This window comes from Diadema antillarum, unplaced genomic scaffold, assembly GCF_040938485.1.
Source record: "Diadema antillarum isolate AM-2024a unplaced genomic scaffold, OU_Dant_1.0 seq00000112_RagTag, whole genome shotgun sequence".
NCBI lineage: Eukaryota > Metazoa > Echinodermata > Echinoidea > Diadematoida > Diadematidae > Diadema > Diadema antillarum.
In genome coordinates, this window is record NW_027271196.1 from 722148 (window position 1) to 733869 (window position 11722).

At 38.4% G+C, this 11722-nt stretch overlaps 1 protein-coding gene across 1 annotated transcript in view; it reads left to right on the plus strand.

Moving 5' to 3' along the window:
* Positions 1 to 6704, plus strand: part of LOC139727036 (endothelin-converting enzyme homolog) — a 182199-nt gene extending 175495 nt beyond the window's left edge. Inside the window, exon 20 of the mRNA XM_071638016.1 lies at positions 5846 to 6704. Coding sequence (XP_071494117.1) covers positions 5846 to 5945 — 100 coding nt within the window. The 3' untranslated portion in view covers positions 5946 to 6704. The remainder of the gene's footprint in view (positions 1 to 5845) is intronic.
* Positions 6705 to 11722: the final 5018 nt, after the last annotated feature.

An 11722-nucleotide genomic window follows, 5' to 3' on the forward strand; every position in this document is an offset into this window, starting at 1 on the left:
GGGTGAATCATGCATTATGGCGGAGGCATTAGTCGCCATAGCGACATTTCTAGTTTTTTTATTAAATGATTCATTCCCTTGGAAAAAAAAAGAATGGGAAAAAAGGAAAAACTGAAGATTTAAAAACCTGTAGCTCTGCTTAGTATCATGGTGATTGACAAGCCATACACAAACTAAGTGGTTCTAGAGGAATCACATATCGTGCTAAACATGAATTAAAGTTACGCTTTAAAGGGATGGTATAGTTTTGGTTTGAGATAGGGTTTCAGATTCAAATATTTTGTGAGATGGTAGAAACTGTTTGCATGAAATATTAAAGAGCATACAATTCTAATAGGAATGTACTTAATTTGATGAAAATCGGTTTTGAAACGGCCAAGTCAGTCCGTCCTCGACATGGGTCAGCAAAGTAAAACAAAGTGGTCGTAATAAAAGGTGGGACCCACCTTATGCTAGGACTACTTTGTTTTACTCTCTTTTTTTTTGCCTTTTAATTCCTCTTAGATTTGTTTGCTCTTGAATATTTCATATGAGTGATTTCTAATTATTTCACGAAAAGTTAAAACCTGAAACCAACACTATGCAATGCCTTTCGTCTACTGTACAGGTAAATATGTGAAGAACGTTGCTGTGAAATGCTTTTTGATTCATTCAATTCTAATTTTTCTGCTCTGTTACTGTGTTTGTCTTTGTTTCATTTTTTTTGGTCTTTATATGTTTGTTTGGTCTACATATTTACTGGTTGAAATCAGGGGATTTGTTATGGAAGTGGCTAGTATGTGAGAAAGGGTGGTCAGTCATTTGGTGATGCTAGGTCGCGTAGGTGACAGGGAAATAATACACTCGAGGCTGTTGTTTGCAACCACATGCAATATTCATATCCTGGAGTTAGTGTGGAGCAAACAAAATAAAGAAAAAACACCAGAAAACAAACAAAAAAAGAGGTTACAAGAATATTATGGAGAGTAAATGGAATACCTCACTGTTTACAAAACAAACAACCTTGGAACCAAAAGTATCTGGAGGTCGGTGACTTACAATTACAAATAGGCAGTCTGATCGTAGCCATTACATGATCCCAGTGTTGATAGGACGTTCACCTTGTGGGTATGGATTAGATGTGAAGACTCACACACACACACACACACACACACACACACACACACACACACACACACACACACATACACACATTCACATTAAGAGTAGAATGTAGGTGTAGATGAGCCACAAGTACAATTGTGTTTCTTTGTTGTTGTTGTTTTTTATCTGGACGCACCTATCATCAAACATCCAATGATGATTGCTCGGAGTTGTTCCAAAGCAGCATGCACTCAGAAATTTGGCATCTGTTATGACTACTTAATACTTGACTTAGTTTACTTTTGTGATACTGAAAAAAAAAAGAATGAACAAAACAGATGGTTGCTGATTTCAACTGAAGATGTTAGCTTGGTTGGATAGGAGAAAAAATGATTAGATAATTCTCCACACAGATATTGGTCAAGAAGAAGAAGAAGGAGAAGAAGGGGAGGACTGACTTTTCTCTACCCCTCTAAACTTATATCTTCTGTTGAAGACAGCAATTGCTTGCAGAACTTACCATAATTACAAATTAGTTGTTTTATCTCCACCTATCCAAGCTGGCATATTCCTTGACACCAGCGACTTTCCTCAAAATGTCTCAGTCCTTTTTTGCTGTCCATCCGAGCTTACACTTTTGGGGAAACCAGCAACCATCTCAAGAATTTATTACACTTCCCCCCTCCCCCACCTTTGCCTATCCAACCTCTGACATGTCAGATCTCACTTCAGACTGCAATTGATATTGATATTTGCCCCCTGTTCCGACGCAAGCCAGTTCATACCAAAAGTCGATAAAGAAATGATGTATAAAGAATCATCGTGTAGCCGACAGACCATTCAGACGATAATCTCGACCGTTCTGGAAAATGTCACGTTGATGTGCAGTTTTTTCACTGCGCATGTTGTTAAGGTCATGACTGACAGGTATAGGGTCACCTTTCATGCGCGCTCCCATTAAGCCCCGCCCAATTATACTGTTCAGACACATAATGGACATGATGGGATGCTGATTCGTTATTGAATTCTAGTTCGAAACGATGCTCTGACCGTTGTTTCGCCTTATCTCATTTTGTTATACATTGCTTCATTAGTCAGCGTTCAGATGTATAAATTCATCGTATAGCTGTACTGTTTCGGTATAGCTATACCGTTCTAGTAAATTTTTGCATCTGAACAGCCTGTTTTCAGCATAGAGAAGTTTTGATTCTGAGGTATTTAGGATGGTAGCTCCAGGGGCCAAAAGTTGACACCATACCATTTCACAAATGATTACAATAATAGATTTCCCCCATGGCTGGCAGACTTGGTTTATATTTACAATTCTTATCTCAGTTAAATGGTGGACATATTTTGATACTGCCACTCTTACAAAGTACATAATGAATCGGAGAAGAAGTGTAGGTGATTGATATTTGTCAGCAGGTTCTGGGGCTAACCCCCCCCCCCACTAAATCGGAAATGAAAGTTTGATAGAGGAGCATTCAACAACCTGGGTTGACCTTGCAAAATTTGGGCAATTCTTGTTTGGACTGCTTATGGAGTTGTGTGATGGTGTAGTCTAATATTTCCCACTCTAAATCTGGTAGTTTAATACAGCATCCAATCAAATTGTATGCCATGACAGCTCTCCAATTTATCTTGACTGATTTCATACACAGATTTGCATTCTTAATGCATAGCAAATTTAATTCATATGATCATAAATTTGATGTCAAATTCTTAAAAAGGAAATCTCTAACTTTTAAGCTGTGGAAAAAGAAATCACACACAAAACGATAGTAGATATTCCAAACTCACCAAAATAGAAAATTAGACATGAGGGGATGCCTTTATTGAGAAAAAGAGGCCTTGAAGTCAAGATTCTTTTCAAGTGTAGCATCTGTTGTGTGTGTGGAGGGGGGCACAGGGGGAGGGGGAGGGGGAGGGAGGAGGGGATGATGTTAATACATATCTTTGAACTCGTTCACATACCTCTTGAAACAAAACAAAAAAATGTTTGAATATACCAAGTTACAGGGTGCCAGTTAGAATTCTCATTCATGTTTTAGGAAAACTACTTCTTAAGCCCAGTTCCAAGTGCATCATGTATTTGGTTAAACCTAGTGCCCTCTCATATTGTAATTGATTGAGAATGTTGTGGACAAAACAAAAAGAAGAAAAAAGAAAAGAAAAGAAAAAAGAAAGGCCAACTTGGCACGCTGAAGGAATGAGTCAAATTTGTAGACTAGACAATTCAGACATAGCCTACACTTGGAAAAAACAAAAACAAAATTCTCATCAAGTTTCTAACCATGTCCACCACTGCACAATAGACCTTTTTGCCAAGCCAGCACAGTAATGGCTAATTTTTGTGTATGTTTGTTTGTTGTTACTTTTTTACAAAGTCTAGACACTAGTAAAGAGATGGTATATATTTTGCAATCATCATCAATCAATCAATGCAACATGTCACTGTGTTTTGTTTTGTTTTGCAATCAAAACTCAAGAGCTCATGTCTTATTTCAGGCATATTTTAGGAAAGTTGTTTCTGTACTACTTTATCCGCATGCTGGTAATTATTTTGATTGTATAGTGAAATTACTATTATGTGAACACTCCATTCTTTTTTCTGGAGCTTAAACATTCTAATGATATTGTGTTTGATGAATAAAAACAAACATAAAAAAACCATATACACACAGAGAAGAAAAATTTGCTAACTGCTATTCTATGTCAGGTCAGTGTGTCACTTTGTTGATAAAAGTTCTCACAGTGTTTGTAAGATTTTGTCTTGAGAAGTTTGAGAGTCAGGTTAGCAGAATTGGAGAACAAGATTGTCCACTTTTTTTTTGTATTTTAATTGGGATTTATTTTGGTTCAATTAGGTGAATTTAGTGCATTCGACTCACTAGTGAAGGTAAATATTTATAAGAGAACGTATCACTCTTGTCAATGCACTCTCACAGAATGCAGATAATTGCTAAAAAAGTCACTAAAAATTTGTCATTTAATTTCATTCCGATCGTTGACAGAATAAGTTGATGTCAGGATATCCAGGAGTGTCACAGTCAATTTGAGTCATCCCAGTAAAGAAAGTTTATTTGCTCTTTGGTCCCGTGAAACATTTTACGAGGCCCATATGTTCTGAATTTTTATTTGTGGTTGCCGATCGTGAAAGACGAGAGCGTACATCGTGTTTGTTACCATCCGTCTGTTACTGAATTTCAACATGCTACGATTGTAACTCGTAGAATAGGTTTTGATTTATTTTCATGAATTTCTCATCTCAAAATAAAAAGAAGAAAACATGATATTTGAAGAAAATAACTGTAATATCATGCAGTCATCAAGAATTTGTTTGTGAAAGTAATGACTGTAATATTACTTATTGATACATCATTTCTAAAGCATTGCAGGTTGTCTTTGAAATATTTACACATTTTTAGACAAGCATTTACTCTCTAAAAAAGATCGAGTGAAATTATTCACTCTTAAAGGAGTGAATTCAAAAAAGAGTGAAATTTGAGTTAATTTTGAGTGAAAATGTTCTTTTTCACTCGTTTAGAGTGACCTCAGGGATCACTCCAAAATCTTCGAGTGATCCCTGAGGTCACTCCAAAATTAGTGAAAATGAACATTTTCACTCAAAATTCACTCCAATTTCACTCTAAATCCACTCTTTTTTAAATTCACTCCTTTAAGAGTGAATATTTTCTCTCGATTTTTTTTAGAGAGTATATTTTTAAACTAGAAGTGAATGTCTCATCATGGAGAGAAATGCACTAGCATTCAAAAGGAAGTGAAGAAAGAGCAGAGAATGCTGAAAAGAACTGTCTGAATCATATCAAAATCACTTTCATTTTAATATGTACATACTGTCAACAATTACTTGATTTTTTTTTTTCAAATCTCGCAAATGATTATGTCAAGGATGGTAGTTAGTTAGTCATCCCATAATCATGCAGTACTACATTCACTCTTTTTCATGTTTGTGCCATGATAGGAAGAATTGTTAAATATTTGTGTTTAATCATGATAATTTTATCTTGAATGGCATTGCTGCGTGAGTCATGCTGCACGATATTCTAAAGGCAGCCATATCTATTGCATCAGCAGTATGAGTAAAGCAAGCTTATGTAATGTTCACCAAATGTTTTATTTTTGTGTGTGTTGCGCATGTTACATCTCATTTTCATAGTATTATTTTGGAATAACATCATATATTGGACAAAAATGCTTGTACTACATGCTCAGGAACAAATATAATTCAGATTTATTTGTAGACAAACAAAGAGTTAGGTTTTGTTAAATTTTGAATAACCGTTTTTTCTCTTTCCTCTTCTTTTCTTTCCATCCCCCCCAATACCTCACCTCTCCTCTCTCCTCCAATTCTCTCTCCCCTCCCTATACTCCTCTGTTTCTGACATTCCTCCACTGAACTTCTTTTCCTCTTTTCTATCTTCCCCTGTATCCTCTCTTCCATTTCCATCTCTCTCTCTCTTCTCTCTCTTCTCTTTTTTTTTTTCAATTTTCTTCTCTTGTACCTTGCTCTTTTGTTTTCTTCTCTCAAACTTACCCCCTACCATTCATCTCTTTTTTGGTCTCTCACATTCACCCATTTTTCAATACTTCCCTTTTTTCCTCTTCCTCTTCATTCTCTTACTGCTTCTTTCTCCATGCTATATCATTTTCCTTGCCCCCCCCCTTCTCTCTCTCTCCCCTCCTTCTCCCCACCCCCAAACCTGGTTGTGCCTCACCCCTGCCTCTCGCCCAATCACAGGGTGATAGGGACGTTATCAAATTCGTACGAGTTTGCCGAGATGTTCAACTGCCCCCTCGGGTCGCACATGAACCCCAGGGATAAGTGCGAGGTCTGGTGAGCTCCCGCCGAGGTGGGGTCAAAGGGCGGCGCTTCGCGGGCGGGATCTCATATCTGATTTACGGAGAGCTTGTACATATGTCTAAATCTCTATTTGACTGTAAAATGTAAAGTAGTAACTATATTTGTTATCAAGAAATATTTTCCAGTCTTTGTATGTTGTGTTTGTTTTTTTATGCTGTATTGTTTCATTTTTTTTTTAAAGACCTCTTCCGATGATGACAAATTGCAAAGATTTCACCCCTACGTTGTAAAACTGGAGTCATGCCGGTGATGGTAAAGAGTACATGTCTTTGCCCTGTTCATTCTTATGACCCCGCCTCCAAAAGAAAATGAAAATTAATATTAAAAAAAGAATAGAAAGAATTCTTCGGTTCATGGCCACTGTGGCTAATGACTGCAAATTGGGAGTAGCAGTTCTGAGTGAATGAGGGGTGATGGCTGAAAAGTGTGAGTACTGTGTAAATTGAACCTGCAGTGAAAGTGGAAAGACTTCAGAGGAACAGTGAATATTGGCAGATTTCTTGTTTTCATCATGTGAGGGAGGGTTCTCTTTTTAATTTTTTTTTTGTTCATCCATTTGTACAGGTAAATCAGAGCTACTAAAGGAACCAGACCCTCATGTTTTGATACTCAAGGGTGCGTTTGAGCACACCTATATTTCATTTCCGTCAGTACACTGCAAAAAGTCCAGTGTTAAATATGAAACACCGAGCTGGTGTTAAATTTCTGGTGCTCATTCATGGTGTTAGATTAACACGTCCGGGTGTCATTTCAAAATTTAAAATTGTTTTTTGAATAGTTTCTTAGTTACTGCACTTCTTGTTAAACTTGAACTTCAACAAGACGATAAAGAATTTTCCGATAAAGTACTTGATTTTTGAAAAAATGTGTAAACACATGTACACCACAGTAACACCAGTTGGTGTGGTCCCCTATTGAAGCTGGACGGGTGTTATACCATTAAATTAACACCACCAATATCAAATCAACACCATGCGGTGTCATTATTGAATTAACTCTAGCGCAGTGTCAAAAATATCACCAGCCACAGTGTCAAATTAGCACCATAAAGTGCCAGGTGAACACTTTTTAACACCGTCACAATACATTTTCAACACCTGTGGGTGTGGTCCTCTATTGAAGTTTGATCGGTGTTAGATTTAACACCCATGGTGTTAAGTCTAACACCGATGTTTTTACAGTGTAGTATTGCAGAATAGACAGTCCATTGTGTCTGTCTCCAGCACTCTTGCTTTTGCAAGATTATGAAGCCTTTTGTTTAGAATCAGAGGACTGTAATCTCCCTTCCCCCGCAAAAAACAACAAAATGAAAGGATAAATTTCCAAATTGCTCCAAAAAAAAAAATCACCAAATTAAGGATTAAGAATGTGACATTTTATTATCACAAGGCTCCTTTGTACAGAAAAGGAAACCTCTGTTCATAATCATAAGATGTGAAGTCTAGATTTATGAGGTAGGTTGTGTCTGCCAATGAGATGTACAGAAATTGGCACATGACCAAGTGAAAGATGCCCTGCAATTTCATGGAGAATTTTGTACATTAGCTTTTTAATTACCTTGCTTGTGAAAATAGAAACAGTACCCTAATTATACATAAAATAAAACAATTGTCAAGTCTGTATTGTTACATTGCACCTTCTTAAAGAAAGTTGTACGAGTATGTTTCATTGTTATCACTTTATAGGTATCTTTACTCCATGTAGTCACAAAGTTGTGTCATTGCCTTGGCCTGTACAGCAAATTTCACAATGTTTAACTATAATGTCAGAGTGAATTACATCTAAAACTGTATATGTTTCATGCAGTGTATACCTTTCTCCTCTTTTTTTTTTCTTCTGAAGCATAAAAGTATGAAATATGCTTTTACCTCTTCTTGAATATAGTCTTTTATGGTGATGTCATTCCGTAGGCACCTACTTAGTGTCTCTTCTCCAGCTGCTATTGCTTTACAGTAAATCCGAATTTGATACTTCATTCCTCGTATCTTTCCACAAATTTGCTGCTGAGATTTTATTTTGCGGATTTAAAGCAGCTCATTTCTCGTTTCTTGTAGCTTTTTTCCTTCGTCATCTTCCCCCCCCCCCCCCCCATTTACCTGCATTTCCTTTGATTTGCTGCCACCATGTGTGCTTTGCTTAGTTTACAGTCAAGTGTTAACCCTAAAAGGGCCGGGCTTTTTTGGCTATGCTCAGACCGGTATTTCCTTGTTTTTCAACTTTTGTTTTTTCTTTGTTTTTTCATTGGAAATTGTCACTGACCACTTTTCTACCATAACTAGCACAAAATTAATCAATGAAAGTGATTAATTGCAAAAATAATCAGGTTTTTATGATTTTCATGACAGAGCACTGTTTTCCATAGGAAATGTACACAAAATCACAAAATTGTGTCCGTTTTGAGGCGACATTCCGTTACAAAAATGGGCGTGGCTTCGCAAAAGTATGCGCGGACGTCACAAATTTGGTCACAAAAGTTGCTCGAGACTTGAACGAACGAAGTCAAGAAGCCTCGCGACGAGGCCTTCTCGCGTTGCAGAATTATAGCGCGCAACGTCGAGGGGGGGGGGGGAAGCGAATTCCGCCCCCCCCCCCCGGGTCCTTTTAGGGTTAAACCAGAGATAACTGCGTCCAAACATATTTTTGAATTAAGATCTACACCATCCTTTGTCATCCTCATACTTCAAATCTAAGCTTTGTCTGTCTCTTTGTTCTGTCTGTCTTTCTTTCTTTCTAAATAGCGCTTCTCTCGTTTTCTTTTCTTGAATCATGTCTATACAGTGGATTCCCGTTATAACGAATACCTCGAGATCAACAGCTCTCTTTGGTTATATCGAAATTTCGTCATAACCGGATAAATGAATGATGAAAAGCATAGAGAGGGCAATGTTGTGGCCTGAATTTGTCTTTCGTTGTAACGGGAATTTCGTTATAATCGTGTTCATTATAACGGGAGTGCACTGTATCATACCAATAACAGTATCCAGAATGATTACCTCAGATTGTATTTTACACAGTTTTTTTTTTTCGCTTTACTGTCGTGCTAGAATCATATCTTGAGTTGGAAAGCACACTGTATACCCCTCGTGGACTACAATTTGAGACAACTTTACATTGTATAAAATGTATATAGCATGATCTTGTACAGAGTACTCAGAAGTTCTATGTAGTAATGGTGCAAAGTGGTATTATTAAGGCTTAGTCCATGCTGAGCTGTTGAATTCTAAGCACACGTTTTTATGAGCATCGGGGGTATGTATGTCTGTTTTAGGGGAACGTAAGGGCGGTTGTGAGATATTGAATGTTCGTTCTCCCCTTCCAAAGGATATTATGTAACCCGTCATCTCTTCACCCCCGTGAAAATGCAAAAAGAATCCACAATGACAAACTAAGGTGATTTTGATGAAGCATAAGAACTTTAATGGTTTTTAATACTCATCTGATACTACCTCTAAGAAATCTAAGTCTAAGAGTGTTGTAAAATTTATATGATTTCATAGTTTTTTTCCATTTTTTTAAATTCTGAATAAGGTGTTGTTCTTATTACAGTTTATTTCGTTGTTATCATCATACACTCAACGCAATGATAACTTTAGAATCCAGCTGGGTTTTCCTGGTGAATTCTTGGTGAAATGTAGGCCTACTAATTTTATATTGAAGTTATGAATTCTTAACTATAAGCCCTTGCAGCTGCCCAATTATATAACTCATATATTGAATATTATGTTTTGTATTGTTATTTTGATGATTTTGAAAATGTAAAACTGTAATGATTTACTTTGGATACACTTAGTACTTTTTATGTTCGAGAGAACACATTCGCAGGCATTTTTTAAATCTTATTTATTATGACGTAGTGTGCCATTATACTTCACAACGTTTGCCAAATATACAGTCCCAACATGGCCGGGATGACGTCTTCATGATTATGATGAAGCTTCAATTTACCTCAAAGAGCTGTAAGTAATATCAGGAAAAGAAGAATTCAGTCGGGATAAACTGTGAGCAAATGTCTGTGCGATATTGGACAAACAATAACGAGGGCATTATACGGTTTAGATGTGTGCTCGTTTCCATTGCGTGGCTTTCTGCAATGTGCAATTTGTGAAAACTTCTCAGTTAGCCACTGAAAGCAAAGTTGGATTTTTAGCTTACCTGAGCCAAAGGCTCAAGTGAGCTATTGCGATCGCCCTTCGTCCGGCGTCCGTCGTGCGTCGTGCGTCGTGCGTCGTCCGTCGTCCGTCGTCCGTCGTCCGTCGTCCGTCGTCCGTCGTGCGTCGTGCGTAAACTTTTTACATTTTCATCTTCTTCTTGAAAACCCCAAGACCGATTTTTTTCAAACTTGGCAGGTAGCATCCCTAGGGGGTTAGGAACTCAATTTGTTAAAATGGGCACCATGCCCCACCCAGGGGGCCCCCAGGGGGCCCCAACCCCCCCAAAATTAAGGAATCTGTAAAAATCTTCTTCTCTAGAACCAGAAGTGATAGAGCTAAGTTAATACCATGAGTTAGTACATTGATGACTGTAGTTTCAAGTTTGTTCATGGCAGAATCAGGGGTGCCCCCCTTGGGACCCAGGGGAGGGGGGTGGGGAAGGGTTCTAATGGGGCCTAAATTGTACATTTTCATCTTCTTCTTGAGAACCCCATGACACATTTTCACCAAACTTGGCAGGTAGCATCCCTAGGGGGTTAGGAACTCAATTTGTTAAAATGGGCACCATGCCCCACCTAGGGGGCCCCCAGGGGGCCCAAACCCCCCAAAATTAAGGAATCCGCAAAAATCTTCTTCTCTAGAACCAGAAGTGATAGAGCTAAGTTAATACTATGAGTTAGTACATTGATGACTGTAGTTTCAAGTTTGTTCATGGCAGAATCAGGGGTCACCCCCTTGGGACCCAGGGGAGGGGGTGAGGAGGGGTCCTAATGGGGCCTAAATTGTACATTTTTATCTTCTTCTTGAAAACCCCATGACCCATTTTCACCAAACTTGGCAGGTAGCATCCCTAGGGGGTTAGGATCTCAATTTGTTAAAATGGGCACCATGCCCAACCCAGGGGGCCCCCAGGGGTCCCAAACCCCCCAAATGAAGGAATCTTTATAAATCTTCTCTAGAATCAGAAGTTATAGAGCTGAGATAATATTATGAGTGAGTACATTAGTGACTGTAGTTTCAAGTTTGTTCATAGGAGATCCAGGGGTGCCCCTCTTGGGTAGGGGGGGGGGGGTGGTTGGAAGGGTCCAAATGGGGGCCTGAATTGTACATTTTCATCTTCTTCCTGAAAACCTCATGATGGATTTTTGTCAAACTTGGCAGGTAGCATCCCTAGGGGGTCAGGATCTCAATTTATCAAAATGGGCACCATGCCCCACCCAGAGGGCCCCAGGGGGCCCCAATCCCCCCAAATTAAGGAATCTTAAAAAAATTGGGCCCTTATTGTACATTTTCATCTTCTACTTGAGAATGCCTGGTCAAATTTTAATTTAGATTAGTGACTGCGTGAAAGGTGAACTTGCGATACTCAGGTGAGCGCTAGACCCGCGGGTCTCTTGTTATAAAATGTTTTGACATGAACGAACTTTCACTCGGGACTACTAGTGTACTCGTACAATCACTGAATGTATGAAAAGCTTCGTGTGGGTAATTGATGCACGTTGGCCCTTACATATCTTGTGCATTGAGAACCAGCATCTTAGAACAGAGTTTACAAACTTTCAGGTGTGTTCAAGATTCCATTCACCAAAGATTGTTGCGTCAT